The sequence below is a fragment of the Penaeus japonicus genome, unplaced genomic scaffold (assembly GCF_977035675.1).
Source record: "Penaeus japonicus unplaced genomic scaffold, GWHDUDI00000001_assembly GWHDUDI00000001, whole genome shotgun sequence".
NCBI lineage: Eukaryota > Metazoa > Arthropoda > Malacostraca > Decapoda > Penaeidae > Penaeus > Penaeus japonicus.
Window position 1 is genome coordinate 19,085,888 of NW_028234403.1, and position 20,876 is coordinate 19,106,763.

At 39.2% G+C, this 20,876-nt stretch overlaps 1 protein-coding gene across 2 annotated transcripts in view; it reads left to right on the forward strand.

Moving 5' to 3' along the window:
* The window catches only part of Rrp5 (Ribosomal RNA Processing 5), a 20,184-nt gene extending 632 nt beyond the window's left edge, over positions 1-19,552 (forward strand). For both annotated transcript variants that reach the window (XM_043006648.2, XM_043006658.2), the window contains exons 2-15: positions 2,871-2,928; positions 3,214-3,351; positions 3,543-3,683; positions 3,913-4,030; positions 4,786-4,962; positions 5,278-5,468; positions 6,873-7,063; positions 7,460-7,733; positions 8,613-11,012; positions 11,141-11,338; positions 13,167-13,397; positions 13,930-14,083; positions 14,331-14,496; positions 18,834-19,552. In XM_043006648.2, coding sequence (XP_042862582.2) covers positions 2,893-2,928; positions 3,214-3,351; positions 3,543-3,683; positions 3,913-4,030; positions 4,786-4,962; positions 5,278-5,468; positions 6,873-7,063; positions 7,460-7,733; positions 8,613-11,012; positions 11,141-11,338; positions 13,167-13,397; positions 13,930-14,083; positions 14,331-14,496; positions 18,834-18,999 — 4,581 coding nt within the window. In that variant the 5' untranslated portion in view covers positions 2,871-2,892 and the 3' untranslated portion in view covers positions 19,000-19,552. The remainder of the gene's footprint in view (positions 1-2,870; positions 2,929-3,213; positions 3,352-3,542; positions 3,684-3,912; positions 4,031-4,785; positions 4,963-5,277; positions 5,469-6,872; positions 7,064-7,459; positions 7,734-8,612; positions 11,013-11,140; positions 11,339-13,166; positions 13,398-13,929; positions 14,084-14,330; positions 14,497-18,833) is intronic.
* The last annotated feature ends 1,324 nt before the right edge of the window (positions 19,553-20,876 follow it).

Below are 20,876 nucleotides of genomic sequence, written 5' to 3' on the forward strand. Positions count from 1 at the left end.
TATGAATAACATCACAGGACATGATGTTTTATATATATATATATATATATATATATATATATATATATAAATATAAAAGTAGCAATATTTCCTGTATTGACTAGTTATAGTGACAGAAACTCTTCCTGAGGATTCCTTGTCACATACCCTTCTCCTGCCGTTGACTTTTAAAATCATTAGAAATTTTGATCACAGCAAGAGGATATCCTGATGATGCTGGATGGAAACGTTAGATTTACCATGACCGCGGCTACATTTCAGCTAGACTCTGAACAACCACTTTATCTCACAATGTGGTCAGAGCCAGATTGCTTGAAATTTTGAAAAATGCATGCAGTGTGTCATTTTGATGTGGATGCCAGATGCCACTTCAGTCATTCCTGTATAAATTATTGTATTCCTATTTAGATTTGTTGAGAAATATGGAATTAGTCCAAGCTCTTGCAAGAATATAAGTGAAGGATGTTTGTTAACCTTTTTTAATGTTATATCTCATTTTATGACATTCAAACACCTAAACTAAAGTAACAGAGTGAAAGAAATTATGTAAAATTATTATATTTGATAACATTCTAGCGATCTATTGCTGACGTTTCAGCACGTCACATTGGCCCGCCCGAGACTCGGCCAGAAAATGCATGGTCTCAGGATGTCACCCGGGTTTGGGGATATTTTTCGACCCTGTGATAGCACGTCAACTGGTGCAAATGAGTTAAAGCTATAGAGACGATATTTATGATATATATTATTTTTGTTATTTGGAGTTTAAGACAAAAATGTCATAGATAGAAAATGTCAGAGTATTCATCTATTCTTTCTTTATGGTGTTTGCTTTGTGGGTGATAGCTTTCCCAAACTACTGAAAGTAAAGCACCTAAGATGATGGTAATTATATAGAAAATACATCAAAATTGATTCCTTTTTATCTTAATATTAGGAATTATGGGTCTTTCCATTAAATTTGATTTCATTCTGTTTATTGGGTACTGAGTTTTTTGCTTATATCCACAGCTTTTGCTTGACATTGCTAGTTGGTGATACTTGATGATGCACCATTACCATGGCAACCATCAGTTGACATGGAACCTTGATATAGTTTCCTAATTAGGAAAGTTTTTGGGGTGAAGTCATGAGAGATTGCATATGAGTCATTATTTACATGATATTGGCATATTTTTTTTGTGTAATTAGTATGTTACGAATGCTTATGATGCAAATTACAGGGAATACCTCATGGCATATCCAGATATTGAAGTTAATATTGCTAATGAAATGGACAGTAAACATTATAAACAGTCCATCAGTGACAAATTCATGTGCAGATGACTTTGATCACGTATATGTGTGACGCAGTGAAAAGTGCATAACACAGTGTCAATGCTTTTGTGATGCAACATCGGCATCTACTCACAGTTGAGGTATTATGGCTCTAACGGCATTAGCTTCAGAGCTACAGGGTTCTAAAATCAGCTTATACCCTTGTTTTGTGAACATATCAGTTAGGGTAGCCCATGCTGCTTGGAGGGCAGAGAAAACATTTTCCCCGTCCCTCTAATTTTTAAAAGTTGCCACTTGTGTCCGGTTTGATTGCAAGTTTGGTCATTATGTGCACTGACGCCATTGGGTTAATGGATGGACAATTTTGACTATTTCCTTGTTTCTTAATATTAATCTTGGAATGTGGTACTAATGATTCCTTTTCAGGTATATCAAACATGGTCCTATATATCTAGTATGTTTTTTTTTAAAGAAAGGCTAAGGCAGAGGGTTGAAGTGGATGGAAGAATATGTTGAGTAACCAAAATGACATGCTTGATGTTTACTGAAATGTAGAACATGGCCTGTAAAACTGTAAAACATTTTTTGTAGATAACAGTTAATGGGCCTGGCTCTGTTTTGCCATATAGAAAAATGGTTATCACTTGACTTTTAGTAATGATGAATGCTGTATTTAGATATGCCTATTTCTTGTGCAAGGCAGAGAGGGGGGGCTGCACTTCTTGGGGAGACTGAATTGTTGACCAAAGTCTTATGCTCAGTCATTGGTGAACTGTTCATTATTAGATCTTAACTCCTTAACGATGGATGATATGTTATATGTCATGGCTCTTTGTATGAGGACCATGTCGAGTGGTCAAGGACATAGTGCCTGGCCGCTGCCTCAGTGGCCAAATAGCCCGTGGCACTAGGCCTGTAGATTTTGAAATACCCCTGTGTAATGTCCAGGCAGATCTAAAACCACCCTGTTCCTTAATGGGTTAAGTTGACTATTCACAAACATGAAAGTGGGGCTCATAACTCCTTGTGCCCCCCTGGCTTTGCTAATTTTCATTCATACTTGTAGAGTAACTGATTCTGTGTGTCAGCATATTTGTGTGTTATTTTATGTAATTTATGATTTTTCTTTTAGCCCTTTGATTTCCCTGTTAATTTTCACACCTATAGATTTTGAAATGTACAAGTAGATTCTCTATTTTTAGTACTGAGAGTGATTTGAAAATAGTGTACGAGTTTCATGATATAGTTTACATGTAAATAGATGTGAATTTATTCACGCATCTGTTTTCCTTCCATTGTATAAATAAGATTACTTTTCTGTTGTAGTTATTTGTTTGTATTCTTATTATTGGGAGCAGGCAACAGAATGTGTAAGATTAATATTTTGATGCAAACTCTCAGGATAGGGGAAAATATTATGAATTTGCACTTCTTTTTTTCCTCTATGACAAAACCATTATGTGGAACCATTGTTGTTTCTGGTAACTACTATGTTTATTTTTTATTTTAGATTATTCATATTTTTATGCAGATTTAAAAGTATGTAGAAAAGAAATAGGACTGAAAATTGTGTATTTTTTATTTCAACTTAGCACAAGACAAGATTAGCACAAGATGGGAGTCCCAGGAAAAGAGCGAGATTTGTTCTCGGTAAGTTTATTGTCTTTATCTTGGTAAAGTATTTTGGTTCAAATATGGTATATATGTTATTTATTGTTTTTTTTTATATCTAAAATTGCCATCTGATATTTGGATATCATGTGATTATTTTTGCCTTTTCATTCACAGATAAAAATTGCATGTGAATATAATAAGAATATGATGTTATTTTTTCATTTTCATTTGTCCATACAAGTCACATAAATCCTTGTTTTTAGTGAAGTAGAAGAACGACATTTAGAGATCTCTCCTCATATGAATTGTATTTTCCCACAGGTAAAACCATTCCTTGACAAAAGCCAAAACAAGAAGAGAAAGCTCAAGAGTAGCAGTAAGGGGGAACTTAGTCTCAAGAAACTTAGAGTTGAACATAAAAGATTAGCAGATGTACAGCATGTTCCATTATTGTATGAGGTAAGAAAGAAAGAAAGTATTTGATGTATTTTAGAACTTTGTAGGCTTACATATGAATATAATGACAGATTATAAGATTCAGTCCAAGGATTAAAAGATGTTTGAATGTATTTATTAATTATTTTGAAAATTCTAGAAATCTAGAAAAATATTTATATATATCATATATTCATATATTGTCATCTGCACAGAACATCACGGAAGGTCAGACTATCTTGGGATGTATACAAGAAGTGCGCGATTACGAGCTGAGGATCAGTCTTCCCCACCTTCTCTCTGGCACTGTGCCACTCACAAGGATTAGCAAAGCGTACACAGAGCTTTTGAAGAAGGTTAGTTTATGTATTAATATTCTCATGAATGTTAGAATATGATAATGTATTATTTAAAATTTTGATGTACTGTTTATTTAATTTGGTATGGAATATATGAATTGATGCCATGACTTTCATCATCTTCATCCTAGCTTCAACACCACCACTTATCAAAACAACTTCAAGCTTAACATTATAAATTTCTCATTGCCTATTCTAAAGTTCCTTCTGGCAATCCCACCTACAGATGGCAGATGGTGATGACCAAGATGAAGAGGTGAAGGCACTGCAAGACCTGTACTGGCCAGGGCAATATGTGATAACCTCTGTGACCAGCATTGAGGACATGGGTACTTGGAAGAAAGGTAGATGTGGTATTTTTCTGCAGGGAATGAAATAGAATAGCATATTAACAGGAATGTAAAAAGCTGTCATTTCCACTGGCTTAAAGTTGTCTGTAGACAGGGGAATGGTGTCTTTGCTTTTTACTTGCAAAACACTACTACATACAGGGTTGCCAACCAATTTGCTCCACCCCATTCCTGGGAATCCCCAAATGCTCAGTTAGGTTTTTCTACATCACTGCATATTGTTTTGCAATCAAACATTGCAAGACCATACTAGATTGAATACATATTTCTTGTATATTTCAAATGCCAGTATAATAACAAGTATATATGAAAATAAACAAAACAGATCCATCCACCAAGCAACTCAAGAAATTTCTTTCATTCTTTCATTCTGATTTATCTAATAGACAAATGGCAGAAGTCTAATTGGTTGAGTTGAGTGGATTTTCTTTCATAAGGAATTAAGGAGAATAAGAAACTGGATAAATATTTCTCTTCTGAGGATAGAGGTAGAAAGGAACAGTAATTGATATTTGTCCCTTGTGGAATGAAAATGGGAAGATTTGATTTTTTTTTCATTAGATGGTGGTAGATTTTTAAAAATTATTATTGTAAATGACAAAGAGAAAGAGCAGAAAATGTTGAAATTAGAAAAAAAAAGATTGAACTGGTAGGGTTGGTATATAAGTCTTACAATATTTGTAGATTGAAGACTTTCTGTAATTCAAATGCATACAAAGTTTTTAACAGATTACCACTTCTTTTTCCAGTAAACCTCTCCCTGATGCCACAAGATGTGAATTCATCACTAAATGCCCCGCTCTTGGAAGTGGGCTATGTGCTGCCATGTGCTGTGTCTAGTGTAGAGGACAAAGGCTTCATCATGGATACAGGCATTGCCAGTATAAGAGGGGCTTTCTTGCCTCATACGGCAGCACAGGGTGCAGGTGAGACACTTTTACAGTATTGTTAGAGTGGCTAGGTGTCTAAACACCTCCTCCTCCCTTCTCCCTCTTCTTCATGAACTGTTAATGCTGCATCTTACTCTGTAACCTTGTCTCATATAAGCACATATATTATCATGCTCCCCTTGGAGTTCATCAAAGTAATGTACTATGTACTGATGTACTATTCAAGGCACATAATGATTAAGCTTACCTCAACCACAGAGTCACCACAGAGTTATTCAATCCATGCATATCACCCTCCTGCTGGTCAGAACTACCAGAACTTCATTTTATCTTCCCCTCCCCTCTTCACAGATATTGTAGGTGTCGGAAGTGTGTTGCGGTGCATGGTGACCAAGATCAAGGGTGATCAGGAGAAGGGCCACTGGAATGTAGTGTTATCTGCTGATCCAGAGGCTCTAAGTGATGCCACGCTGCCCATCACTTCCACCACCAACATGTCACTCATGATCCCCGGAACAGCTGTTGATACTGCCATCTCTAAGGTATTTTCATAGATGCTGTCTTAGTCTTTTTGGTTTGCCTTGCTGTTTACTTTGACTTGGCAGTAATCTTCTTTTTATGTGAACTTGTACTTAGTTCATTTAACACAACCATTTGTGTTATGTACAAGAGATTTTCTCTCTGACTATGGTTTAAATGATAAATGATCTCAAAGTCTTATGGTATACCCTACAGATATATAGAATCATGACTATAAACTTGCTACCCTCTTGGAAGTTGTTTTGCTATTACTGAAATCTCCACTTTCCTAGTTGGTCTAAAATATATTTGACTTGGTCAACTTGTGGTACCCAATATTTATGGAAAAATATGTAGTGTAAAATCAATGGATAAGCAAGGGTCCTGTGTTTTCTGCTACAGCAGTAAAGTAACCTCCAACCTTTTGACCACTCCCATAACTTGGTAGATTCTCAGCCACTTAATGACTTTGGTAGGCTGTAGCAGGTAATGAGTAATGTGAAATGAGTAGCAGACATATTTTCTCACACACACACACACACACACACACACACACACACACACACACACACACACACACACACACACACACACACACACACACACACACACACACACACACACACACACACACACACACACACACACACACACACACACACACACACACACACACACACACACACACACACACACACACACACACACACACACACACACACACACACACACACACACACAAAATATCTCCTGGTGTGATGTGCCTCTGAACCCCACTTGCTTTATGGGGTGATGATAGGAGGATTTTATATTTGTTTACATCATTTTCTTAAGTGAACAAATATGTGTGTGTAGAAATGAAACTCCTATGATTGTATACATACGTGACAATGTTAAAAATGTATTATTTGAGGGATAGATCATGATGTGAATGTTATCAGGCAGGAGTGAAATATTCCCATGACTTGATGTAACATCACATGGTGTGACTAGATAAATTTTCACTTTGTCAACCATATGATTGCACTGTCATCAGCACTAGCAACTTGCTTGTTGAAATTGATGAATATTTGGTAGATATGTGCAGTTTTTAGGAAGTTAAATCTCTCATTTTATTAAAAACTAGATATAAATGAGTTTGCCTCTGTGCTCTAGACTCTGTGTAAGAGCTGTACCATATATTTTGTTATTGACCCTTTGTGTAAGAGCTGTACCAGATATTTGTTAGGCAGGACCTTTATGAACATGGTTACAACTGTCATCATAGCATACACCTCACAAGGTATGCACATTACAATGCAAATTGTTATACCAACATGACAACTGTTGTTATGATTTATTGTAAAGGGAATTCCTAGCTGAATAGGGGTAGAATTGTCTTACCAGCATGTAACACTCATCTCATCCCCCCAATTTACCCCCTCAAGGTGGAAGATTTTGGGCTGAACGTCATCCTGGCAGAGTATGATGGCGTTGTGAACCGCATCCACCTCAAGAACCCTTTTGACATCATCCAACAGTATCAAGAAGGCATGCAAGTAAGGGCCAGGGTACTGTACACCTCATCTATGAATAAAGTGGTACACTTCACCCTGCAGAAGAATATTTTTTCAGGAGGGTAAGTCGTTAGTGATTTATGCCAATCATGTCAATGCAGAATATAACAATATGTACATTTGTTGAGTAAATTAGATATATTCATTGTTCATTATTTATTTTATTTTATTTTTTTCTATTTATACATTACACTTTTCTTTGTATTGCATTTTCTCTTCCTCCAAATTTTCTATGTAAACCTTCTCCTCCTCCACTTTTTCTTTTCCCCCTCTCTCTCCCCCCCCTTATTAATTTTTATCATCTTCCTCTTTTTTTACTTTTTTCCACATCCTACAAGTCCTGATGTTTCTCCTGTTCCTCCTTTTCTTTTCACTTTCTGTTTTATACTTATCTTTTCACTTTTTCTTGTCCTCTTCCATTTTTTAGCTCCTGGATGACTAATTTGCTCCCTCCACAGCTCAAATGAAAGATTCTTGCTCGACTTCAAAGAAGGAGAAATCATCCAAAATGCTGTGGTCTACGAGGCGAGAACGGTTGGTCTTTCTGTCAAGCTGAACAAAAATAATCGTGGTTATTGTCCCTGGAACCGCCTCACAGATGGCAACAGACCTCCCAAGCAGATGAAGAAGATATTTCCTGTAGGTCGCAAGTTGATATGCAGGATTCTCAAGTACTCATACATGGATCAGATGTTTATTGTCTCCTTGCAGAAGTCAGTGCTTGAACAGCAGGTGAGTTGAGTGAATCCTCTTATTACTTTTCTATAATAAGGAGAAAGGATTTAGGAAGAGAAAGAGATCAGGAATTTTTTAATATTGATTTTTAGTGAGGAGTTTAGGAGGGCCTGTTGGGGCACTGGAATATGGGGCTGATATGGTGGCTATGACCAGAAAATTTCCAGTGTTTGACAGCCTTTGCACAATTGTAACAAATAGGACTGAACATACAGGCCCAAGTGCAGCACAATCATGTTATGCAGGGGTTTAAGAGTTTACACCTGAATATTATAATTCCTTATCCTGTCCTTTCCCTCCACCTCCAGTTTTATACAATGGTTAATATGTTCTTTATTATTTGAAGGGTTTGATTATACAAATGGAACTTGTCAGGCAAATTGTCTTAAATAGGTATGCCAAATTGTTACCAAACAGTGGAGCATCAAAGTTTAAAAAGTTAACCTGTGTTTATGAAAGAAAATAGGAAAGACCTACAAGAACATGTAAATTAAACAAAAATAATGCAGTGAAACATATTAATCATAATTTATGGACTAATGCATCAAGTATTTATTTAAGCATGCATGACATACAATAGAAAACAATCTCAGTTAAGCCAGGAGGTGACTGCATAAAGGGAGAAGTGGGATTTGAAGTGAAGGGGACAGGGGATGGGTTGGGTTGATGGGTGTAGTGATAGACTTGGCTGACTGTGAAATTTACATATATGGTCAGTGAAGGTGGCTTGAGGAGTTAACACTTGAAATGTGGAACCACTAGTTGTAAATGTTGAAGTACAGTGTATGTTTTGTAGTTTTCTTGTGTAAAATCTGATGTTTACAAATTATTTAAAATCAGAAGCTAACCAATTTCCGTCTCTTTCTTGCTTGTCAGTTACTTAGTTACAACGAGGTGGAAGTGGGTGCACAAGTGAAAGCAACTGTTAAAAGCTACAATGACCATGGGGCAGAAGTAGCCATCAGTAAGACAGTCACTGGACACATTTCGTTCATGATGCTAACAGACACGCAAATAAAGAATCCAGAGAAGAAATATCCCATAGGTTCTGTGTTGAACTGCCGTGTGCTGTATGTGATGCCTGAGAAGAAGATTCTCAAACTCACAAGTAAGAAGCTCCTGGTCAACTCACCATACCCGATTATTTCTGAATATGACCCGAGCCTAGTGGGCACGATGTCAGAGGGATGCATTGTGCGCATCAACCAATCAGGCCTTGTGGTGGCTTTGTACAATGATGTGAAGGGCTTTGTACCCAAGAGCTTGTCCACCTCAAGGAAGGTGACTACCCTGGATGCACTCTTCAGTTTGGGTCAGGTTGTCAAATTCTGCATAACCAAAGTCGTGCCTGAGAAAAGGAATATGACACTGACCCTGCGCATTGATGGTGACTCGGTGCCAGGGGAAAAGAAACCCCGGACAAAAATCGTGGATATGCGGCAGAAGGTCAGTGGTGTCATCAAGGAAATCCAGGAGAAAGTGATCATTGTGACACTGACCAAGGAGGGAGTAGATGCACAGCTTCCTGTTAACCACTTGTTAGATGATATCTCCAAGTGTGGCATTGTGAAGGCCCTACTCAGGGAAGGAGATGAGGTGAAGGATGCAGTTGTCTTTTCCATAGAGGAAGAAATCATCACACTGTCGTTAAAGGCTAGCGTGCACAACTGGATTAACATCAGTACCCCAGAGCAGCAAGGGGGGTTTGTAAGGTCGGCGACATATCCAGCTGTTGTGCTGAAAGTATATACTTATGGGGCACTCATCAAGATTCCAGTGGGTGAAGGTGGACAACAACATATAATTCGTTCTAAGAAATTAGGGGATGAAAGTCAGCATATTGACTGCAGAAGTGTGGGATTGCATCCAGGTCAGACTCTATGGGTGGAGTCAGAGGGCCTTAATAGTAAGGGACACCAGGTCCTCTCCTGCCTGCATACTAGAAATGTCCAAAGGAAAGCAGCCCAGCATAGCATTCAGCCATTATACAGCTGCATACTAAACTTAAAAATGGTCAAAGACCTCATTATGAGAAGAGGAAGTTCTATTGACAGACAGTTAGCCAAACTCCAAATTGGTAGGAAACTGGGGGTTACAGTCACAAAGGTCAAAGACTCAGGTCTTCAAGTAAAGCTGAATAAGAGCCAAATTCAGGGTTTCATTCCCAATGACCACCGAGGACCATATACAAATGTTGTTGTTGGCCAGAAGTTATATGCATCTGTGATTAATGTGAAATTTGAGGATAAGTCTGTTGATCTTTCTTCGCTGCCTATTGTTGTAAAAGAGTTACAGACTTCAAATACTCCCAAAGTTGCTGCTGGAAGGAGGGCCAAGTGTAAAATACTTCAAGTACAAGAGAACTTCATTAAAGTTATGCTAATATCAAGAGATGTTGGTCTTGTAACCTATTTGCCTCCATTGGAAAATGAATTGAATATTGAAACTAAACACATTAATTATAAAGTAGGAGAGGAGCACAGAGTTAATATTGTGCATGTTGATGGTGATATTGTTCTGGGTGTTTTGAGAAAATTTGAATGCAAAGAGAAGGAACACAAACTACTGTCAGATGGACCCTCATGGCAGTTGTCTGAGAATGCAAGTGAAACCAAGGAAGCTGTAGAAGATATTGAAAGTGATGTAGAAGAAGTTGCAGAAAAGTATGCCAGTTTACTAGTTGATTATAAGAAGGCCAAGCGAAGAGAGGAGATAGAGAATCAGTGGAAAGCACAGGCTGCAAAGAAAATCAAGAAGGAGAAGGAAGCAGAGACCACAGATGAGGAAGAGGGAACTAAGAAGAAAGGAAAGAAAAACAAGAAGGCTGTTGAGACCACAGACATAGCAGAGGAGGAAGAGAAAACTGTGAAGAAAAAGGTAAAGAAAAATATGAAGGCAACAGAGACCACAGTCACCACAAACAAGGTAGAGAAAACTGAGAAGAAAAAAGGAAAGAAACGTAAGAAAGATGCAGAGACTATAGAAAATGAAGAGGAATGTGACATGGATACAGAGACCACAAAGAAGAAAGAGGGAACAGAAAAGAAAAAGAAAAAGAAATGCAAGGAGGATACCGAAAACATAGAGATTAAAGAAGAGGTAAAATCAGACAGTGACATAGAAGCAGCAGGAGAAGCAGATCTGAGAGGCTTTGGATCAGCAAGCAAGAAGCAGTGCCTTTCTGTAGGGACTGGCTTTGTTTGGGATGTCCCAGACTCTTTTGCAGACAAGGGGCAGTCCAGTGAAAGTGAAGAGGAAGAGGAGGATGAGGCAAAGGTAATTGTAATCTAACTTGGATTTGCGTTTGCAATGTTTGTTTCAGTACAGTGCATGGTTTTGGTTAACTAAACTATATTTATGAAAAAATGTTTCCTTTAAGTAAAGGTATCCCTTTATCATCACAGAAAAAGAAAACCAAGAAAATGACAAAGGCAGAGCGTGAGGCCATGGCCAAGCAGGAGGAGCAGCGATTGCATGAACTTGAGCGTGCAAGGCTGGATAAGGATCGGCTGCCACAGACTGCAATGGACTATGAAGAGCTCTTGCAGACGAGTCCAAACTCCTCAGCAATTTGGATCCAGTTTATAAGCTTCCATTTAGAGGTAAGGATCTACTAGTATTGATATTACTTTTGTTGCCATTGTTAGACTATATATCTCTTGCTAAGGGCATAGATATTGCATAGATATTGCATTTGTTAGTGATTGCAAATGATAAATGACAGTTACTAATTGACATTGACAGTAGGCCAAGACCTGTTTGTACAGATAAGTTTCACAGTTGACATTAATGGTACTAACAATATTCCCCAAATTGGAGAAAGTATTCTTCAGCAGTGTTAGAATAATTAATATGTTACATATAGCAAACATCTGGATCAACCTTTGTGAGTCAGATCCATGCTGTTCAAACTTCCGGCGCCTCTCTGAAATGAAAGGCACAGTCACTGATTGGTTATCATTCAGTTAGGTTCTATTTTGAAAAGAGAGAAAGACACCATAGTGCATCTGGATGAGTGCACATAAAGGACACTCTTGCTTGATGCATGCATAAGCTGGTAATATGATCACTAAGTAGACTAATCCATTGAAATCAAACATACAACAATGAAAATTACATCAACTTTGAATTAAAAAATAAAGTGAATTCCATGTTCACTTCTGTTATTATTTTTGGTAATGTTAATACAGAAGTTTTAGGGGAGGATGGATTGTGACAAATAGCTATATAGATAAATGCATCAATAAGCACATATATATATATATATATATATATATATATATATATATATATATATATATATATATATATATATATATATATAATATATATATATATATATATATATATAAATGGATGAATAAAGAGATGTATAAAAATGAACAGAGAGCGAGCAAGAGCAAGAGACTGAGAACAAAAGCGAGAGAGAGCGAGCTAGCAAGACTGAGAGAGAGAGAGAGAGAGAGAGAGAGAGAGAGAGAGAGAGAGAGAGAGAGAGAGAGAGAGAGAGAGAGAGAGAGAGAGAGAGAGAGAGAAATAGAGCACAATGAGAGTGAGAGAGAGAAAGAGTGAGAGAGAGAAAGAGTGAGAGAGACAGAGTAAGAGAGACAGAGTAAGAGAGACAGAGTAAGAGAGACAGAGTAAGAGAGACAGAGTAAGAGAGACAGAGTAAGAGAGACAGAGTAAGAGAGACAGAGTAAGAGAGACAGAGTAAGAGAGACAGAGTAAGAGAGACAGAGTAAGAGAGACAGAGTAAGAGAGACAGAGTAAGAGAGACAGAGTAAGAGAGACAGAGTAAGAGAGACAGAGTAAGAGAGACAGAGTAAGAGAGAGAGAGAGAGAGAGAGAGAGAGAGAGAGAGAGAGAGAGAGAGAGAGAGAGAGAGAGAGAGAGAGAGAGAGAGAGAGAGAGAGAGAGAGAGAGAGAGAGAGAGAAAGAGTGAGAGAGAGAAAGAGTGAGAGAGAGAAAGAGTGAGAGAGAGAAAGAGTGAGAGAGAGAAAGAGTGAGAGAGAGAAAGAGTGAGAGAGAGAAAGAGAGAGAGAAAGAGTGTAAGAGAGAGTGTAAGAGAGAGTGTAAGAGAGAGTGTAAGAGAGAGAGAGAGAGAGAGAGAGAGAGAGAGAGAGAGAGAGCACAATGAGAGAGAGAGAGAGAGAGAGAGAGAGAGAGAGAGAGAGCACAATGAGAGTGAGAGAGAGAAAGAGTGAGAGAGACAGAGTAAGAGTGAGTGTAAGAGAGAGTGTAAGAGAGAGTGTGAGAGAGAGTGTAAGAGAGAGAGAGAGAGAGAGAGATAGATAGATAGATAGATAGATAGATAGATAGATAGATAGATATTACTATTTTTATAGATATAATTATGTATGCATTAATTGCATACATACATTCATAAGCTTGCATGCATTAACATTTACTCATCTCTTCACATAATCCAAGAGTGCAGAGGTGGAGAAGGCCAAGGCAATTGCCCGGCGTGCACTGCAGGTGATCAACATGCGTGAGGAGCAGGAGCGGCTCAACATCTGGACAGTGATCCTGCGGCTTGAGGTGCTTTATGGGACAGCAGACAGTGTGGAGGCATCGTACCGTGAGGCTTTGGCCACAAATGATGAACAGAAGGTGCACCTTGCCATGGCTACGGCCTATGCTGAGAATGATAAGATTAAGGTAATCTTTGGACTTTTCTTTTCTACTGAATTTATTAATAAATTTTAATTTATTAACAAAAATCTTTCCCATAGGAATTATTGAGGCATGATATTCAGTGTGAATCAGAACTGTTTGTCAATTTTAATTATTTCATATTTATCATCCTCTGTCTCTCAGAATTTACTTTGAGATTATTTGCTTTTGATGTGTTTAATTTTTTGGGAAATGAAAGTTTGTGTTCTTTTGTTTGTTTTCTTACAGAAGGAAACAATATTTCCTTGTAAATCCTTGTATACCTTTTATGCGGAGGTTCTTTGAATCGGTTGTAATTTTTTTTCAGCTCTCAGGTGGATCCTGTAATTTCATTAGTTATTTTCCTACTAATTTCAAGTGTAATGAATTTCCTCTTGCTCCAATCAAAGATTCATCAGGGAAACAGAGATATTAATAGACTCTTACTTTTTTTTAAAAGAAATTAAGAAATTAATGTGTCTATTAATTATAGTTAGTGTGACTCTAAACATGGTTTTTCTTTTACTCCCATTCACAGGAGGCATCTAAGATCTACTACATCATGACCAAGAAGTACGGCCAAGTGCTGGACGTGTGGATCAAGGCTGGAATTTTCTTCTTTAGAAACAAAAAGTTTGATGAAGCCAGAAATTACATGGACAGAGCTCTGGTTGCCTTGGAGAAAAAGAATCGTAAGTGTGATTTTTTCATTTTCTCTTTGATTTTTGCGGGATAGGGAAATGGACTGTTTCTGAAATGATTTGAAAAGAGAGTAAAAAAGGTATGAAAGCCCAAAAATGTACCTCAAAAAATGGTTTCGATATTTCATTGGCTTTAAATCAGATCTTAATGTCATGATTTTTTTGTTTTTGTTTTTTAGAGCCCTCCATAACTATCCAGGAGAGTAGAGTAAGAATTTCTTCAAATATTCCATTTCAGATGTGGAGCTGATCAACCGCTTTGGTCAGCTTGAGTTCAAGTTTGGTGAGGCAGAGAGAGGAAGGACGATGTTCGAGAGTCTGCTCAGCAACTACCCCAAACGCACTGACATTTGGAACGTCTATGTGGACCTGCTGACCAAGAATGAAGACATTGAAGGAGCAAGGTAATTTTTAACATTTTATTAGATTGTATATAGATAGATATAGGCATGCACATATTTGCATGTACACCCACACCTACACCCAAACCCACCCACCCACCCACCCACCCACCCACCCACCCACCCACCCACCCACCCACCCACCCACCCACCTACTACCACCCACCCACCTATCCTCTCATCCTCTCCTCCTCTCCACCTCCCTTGCTATCCTCTCCTCCTCTCCACCTCCCTTGCTATCCTCTCCTCCTCTCCACCTCCCTTGCTATCCTCTCCTCCTCTCCACCTCCCTTGCTATCCTCTCCTCCTCTCCACCTCCCTTGCTATCCTCTCCTCCTCTCCACCTACCTCTACCCTCTCACCCACCCCTCCACCCCCTCTTATCCTCTCCTCCTCCACCTCCTCCCATCCTACCTACCTACCACCTCTACCTATCCTCTCCTCCTCTCCACCTCTCTTGCTATCCTCCCTCTCCACCTACCTCCTTCTTCCTTCCTTCTACCTACCTACATTCCTATCTTTCTTCCCTTCCTTCCTACCTACCTACCTACCTTCCTTCCTTCCTTCCTTCCTTCCTTCCTTCCTTCCTTCCTTCCTTCCTTCCTTCCTTCCTTCCTTCCTTCCTTCCTTCCTTCCTTCCTTCCTTCCTTCCTTCCTTCCTTCCTTCCTACCTACTGACCTATCTATTTATCTACCTTCCTTCCTTCCTACCTACCGACCTATCTATCTCCCTTCCTTCCTTCCTTCCTACCTTCTTTCCTTCCCACCTTCCTTCCTTCCTTCCTTCCTACCTTCTTTCCTTCCCACCTTCCTTCCTTCCTTCCTTCCTTCCTACCTACCTACCTTCTTTCCTTCCCACCTTCCTACCTACCTACCTACCTACCTACCTACCTACCTACCTACCTACCTACCTACCTACCTACCTACCTACCTACCTACCTACCTACCTACCTACCTACCTACCTACCTACCTACCTACCTACCTACCTACCTACCTACCTACCTACCTTCCTTCCTTCCTATCTACCTACTGACCAATCTACCTTCCTTCCTACCTACCTACTGATCTATCTACCTTCCTTCCTACTGACCTATCTATTTATCTACCTTCCTACCTATCTATCTACCTACCTATCTATCTATCTACCTACCTATCTATCTACCTACCTACCTACCTACCTACCTACCTACCTACCTACGTACCTACCTACCTTCCTTCCTTCCTACCTACCTTCTTTCTTTCCTTCCTTCCTTCCTTCCTTCCTACCTTCTTTCTTTCCTTCCTTCCTTCCTTCCTACCTTCTTTCTTTCCTTCCTTCCTTCCTACCTACCTTCTTTCTTTCCTTCCTTCCTTCCTACCTACCTTCTTTCTTTCCTTCCTTCCTTCCTACCTACCTACTGACCAATCTACCTTCCTTCCTACCTACCTACTGATCTATCTACCTTCCTTCCTACTGACCTATCTATTTATCTACCTTCCTACCTATCTATCTACCTACCTATCTATCTATCTATCTACCTACCTATCTATCTATCTATCTACCTACCTATCTATCTACCTACCTATCTATCTATCTATCTACCTACCTACCTACCTACCTACCTACCTACCTACGTACCTACCTTCCTTCCTACCTACCTTCTTTCTTTCCTTCCTTCCTTCCTTCCTTCCTACCTTCTTTCCTTCCTTCCTTCCTTCCTACCTTCTTTCTTTCCTTCCTTCCTTCCTACCTACCTTCTTTCCTTCCTTCCTTCCTACCTACCTTCTTTCTTTCCTTCCTTCCTTCCTACCTACCTTCTTTCCTTCCTTCCTGCCTACCTTCTTTCCTTCCTTCCTGCCTACCTTCTTTCCTTCCTTCCTGCCTACCTTCTTTCCTTCCTTCCTGCCTACCTTCTTTCCTTCCTTCCTGCCTACCTTCTTTCCTTCCTTCCTACCTACCTTCTTTCTTTCCTTCCTTCCTTCCTACCTACCTTCTTTCCTTCCTTCCTTCCTACCTACCTTCTTTCCTTCCTTCCTTCCTACCTACCTTCTTTCCTTCCTTCCTTCCTACCTACCTTCTTTCCTTCCTTCCTTCCTACCTACCTTCTTTCCTTCCTTCCTTCCTACCTACCTTCTTTCCTTCCTTCCTTCCTTCCTTCCTACCTACTGACCTATCTACCTTCCTTCCTACCTACTGACCTATCTACCTTCCTTCCTACCTACTGACCTATCTACCTTCCTTCCTACCTACTGACCTATCTACCTTCCTTCCTACCTACTGACCTATCTACCTACCTACCTACTGACCTATCTACCTTCCTTCCTACCTACTGACCTATCTACCTTCCTTCCTACCTACTGACCTATCTACCTTCCTTCCTACCTACTGACCTATCTACCTTCCTTCCTACCTACTGACCTATCTACCTTCCTTCCTACCTACTGACCTATCTACCTTCCTTCCTACCTACTGACCTATCTACCTTCCTTCCTACCTACTGACCTATCTACCTTCCTTCCTACCTACTGACCTATCTACCTTCCTTCCTACCTACTGACCTATCTACCTTCCTTCCTACCTACTGACCTATCTACCTTCCTTCCTACCTACTGACCTATCTACCTTCCTTCCTACCTACTGACCTATCTACCTTCCTTCCTACCTACTGACCTATCTACCTTCCTTCCTACCTACTGACCTATCTACCTTCCTTCCTACCTACTGACCTATCTACCTTCCTTCCTACCTACTGACCTATCTACCTTCCTTCCTTCCTTCTTTCCTTCCTTCCTTCCTTCCTTCCTTCCTTCCTTCCTTCCTACCTACTGACTTATCTACCTACCTACCTACCTACCTACCTACCTACCTACCGACCTATCTACCGACCTATCTATCTACCGACCGACTGACCTATCTACCTACCGACCGACCTATCTACCTACCGATCGACTGACTTATCTATCTATCTACCGATGGACAGACCTATCTATCTATCTACCTACCGACCGACCGACCGACCGACCTATCTACCTACCGACCGACCGACCTATCTACCTACCTACCAACCGACCTATCTACCTACCGACCGACCGACCGACCTATCTACCTACCTACCAACCGACCTATCTACCTACCGACCAACCGACCTATCTACCGACCGACCTACCTACATACCTATCTACCGACCGACCTACCTACCTACCTACCTACCTACCTACCTACCTACCTACCTACCTACCTACCTACCTACTTACCAACCTATCTACCTACCTACCTACCTACCTACCTACCTGACTTATCTACCTACCTTCCTTCCTATCTACCTACCGACCGACCGACCGACCGACCGACCGACCTATTTACCGATTGATCTATCTACCTACCGACGGACAGACCTATCTATCTACCTACCGACGGACAGACCTATCTATCTATCTACCGACGGACAGACCTATCTATCTATCTACCGACGGACAGACCTATCTATCTATCTACCGACGGACAGACCTATCTATCTATCTACCGACGGACAGACCTATCTATCTATCTACCGACGGACAGACCTATCTATCTATCTACCGACGGACAGACCTATCTATCTATCTACCGACGGACAGACCTATCTATCTATCTACCGACGGACAGACCTATCTATCTATCTACCGACGGACAGACCTATCTATCTATCTACCGACGGACAGACCTATCTATCTATCTACCGACGGACAGACCTATCTATCTATCTACCGACGGACAGACCTATCTATCTATCTACCGACGGACAGACCTATCTATCTATCTACCGACGGACAGACCTATCTATCTATCTACCGACGGACAGACCTATCTATCTATCTACCGACGGACAGACCTATCTATCTATCTACCGACGGACAGACCTATCTATCTATCTACCGACGGACAGACCTATCTATCTATCTACCGACGGACAGACCTATCTATCTACCTACCTACCTACCTACCTACCTACCTACCTACCTACCTACCTACCTACTTACCCACCTACCTTTATCTATCTATATAAGTATTTACCAATATATATGTATATATAATATATATATATATATATATATATATATATATATATATATATATATATATATATATATACATATATATATATACACACACATATACACATATACACACACACACACACACACACACATGATTTTTATATCCTTATCATTGCTTTAGCAATGGTGGTGAGTGAAAAGCATAGATATTTCAAAGTGATGGAATCTCAAACAAAATAGTGAAGGAATGAGAATGAATAAAACTCCTTGCAGCTTCCCTCTTCCTCTTACAAATGAATAATTTCATTCATTTCATTTGTAGGACCATATTGGAACGCATGACGGGATTGAAGCTCAAGATCCGCAAGATGAGAGGTATCTTCAAGAAGTTCTTGGACTTTGAAAAGACGCATGGAACGCCGCAGAGAGTCGAGGCTGTGAAGAAGCAGGTGGAAGACTTCGTGGCGGCCGCGATAAGCAGAGAGTAATGCTTAGAAAAAGCATTTGTATATTGTTATTGTTTTGATGTAAGATATATTAGAGTAATTGGGTTTGCATTTTTAAATTATTATAATAGGTAAAAATGTTCTAGAGGAAATGAGTTTGATTCCCTGTTTATATGATTTTTAAAATTTATTTATCATTATTATTATTTTTATGCAGGGAGGGTGGGAGAGGGGCATTAGTACAAATAAATGGTCTTGAGATTGCATGTAAATGTAAGATTTGTTTATTTAGTAGTGTGCAGTACTTCAGTTCATTTGTATATCTTTATTTTTATATTTGTGAAATTTATTTTTCAAAGTGGACCTTTTAAATGTGTATTAATAGGTTTACTATTAGTTTTGTTATGTACGCTACACACACAGTTAAATTTGAAATATGAATTGAGTATGTTCATATAAGGGACATTGTTATATAATCTGGTGTCAAATTTTGATTTCACAGTCTGTGAAAAAATCAATTTATCATTGTCTGTTTGAAAGAGAGGAATGTACATTTGTGAAAAGAAATGAGAATACATGTTGCATATGTCTACAACATATTTGTCTGCTTAACCCTTTCTGAAAACATCAACATTTTATACTGATAGGGGTAAGTGGCAAGTATATGAAAATTGTAATACATAATTTTGGTAAGCAATTGTCAATTCAGTTAACAAAGGAAAGAAAACAGAACACTGTGTAACACTTTTTTTGTTCTTGGGTAGCAGTTGGTATTTCATGTTTTCTATTTTTGTTCTTGGGTAGCAGTTGGTATTTCATGTTTTCTAAAGCTTAGAAGTTATGAAAAATGTTTAATATTTGCTTCAGACTCCTCTTATGACCTGACCAGGATAACAATATTTTAAAAAGTTTGCCATTCACATTGCTTCTGCCACAAAGCTCATCTAGACGTGTGAAGAAGCATGAAAATGACTGACACTTTCTCTGATTAGAACATGTATATTTTCATCTAACAAGTTCCACTACTTGTTAAAGTCTGAGGGCAGTGTGGGACTGGGGCGATGGATGACAGTTACAAAGGCAAAGTTTGAAGTGAATGATGGTAATTTCTTTTGCTTTCTAGGCAGAGATAATACGGAAATCACACTGACCAAAGACAAAAAAAATCAAAATTTTGTTGCATAGTGTAATAGATGAAAGTGCAATGAAAACTAGTTACTGGTGATATGCAAATAATTTTGTTATAGCCTTTCTACATCTATCCTGTTGAAAATAAAAATAGAAAGGAGATATGTAACATCTTGAAAAATAAGGAAAGTAATTAGTAAAAAGGAAAAGGATGTTTTGAAGAAGTAAAGGGAAATGGAAACAAAGGTGAGAGGGCAAAGGGAAATCAGAAAAGTGAAAAAATATGTAAAAAGATTGATTTGGAAATTGATACCTTACAAGAATTACATTGATTATTAAAGTTAACCCATTACGGATGGGAGCTGGAGCTTTGGCCTGACGACATTGTGTCATGAGGAATATGATGCTGGGGGATTTTAAATCACTATGTTATTTTATTGTACTATGAGTAATGAGTGAGTGATGATAATTGCAGTCATAACTACTATGATTGCTGTAATAAGCAAAATGTCCAAAACCTAGATGGCATCACTTTTTCCAAGCACTTGGAGAACAGAGAGCCTTGCATGGCATCCATCCAGTCTCTAGTAAGCACTATCTTTAGAGAGTGATGCCACATAGCAATTTGGGGACCTCTTGCTCCACAGAGGAAGGATGTGCTGGCAGAACGAAAACCATGCCTAGTGTCTACAATGTCCCCCTGTGCCAGTAGGGCTGCCTTTTACTGTGGCACTCACAGTCATAAGCACAGGTTTCCTTCCTCTTCCCTACCTCTTCATGTTATCTTCAAT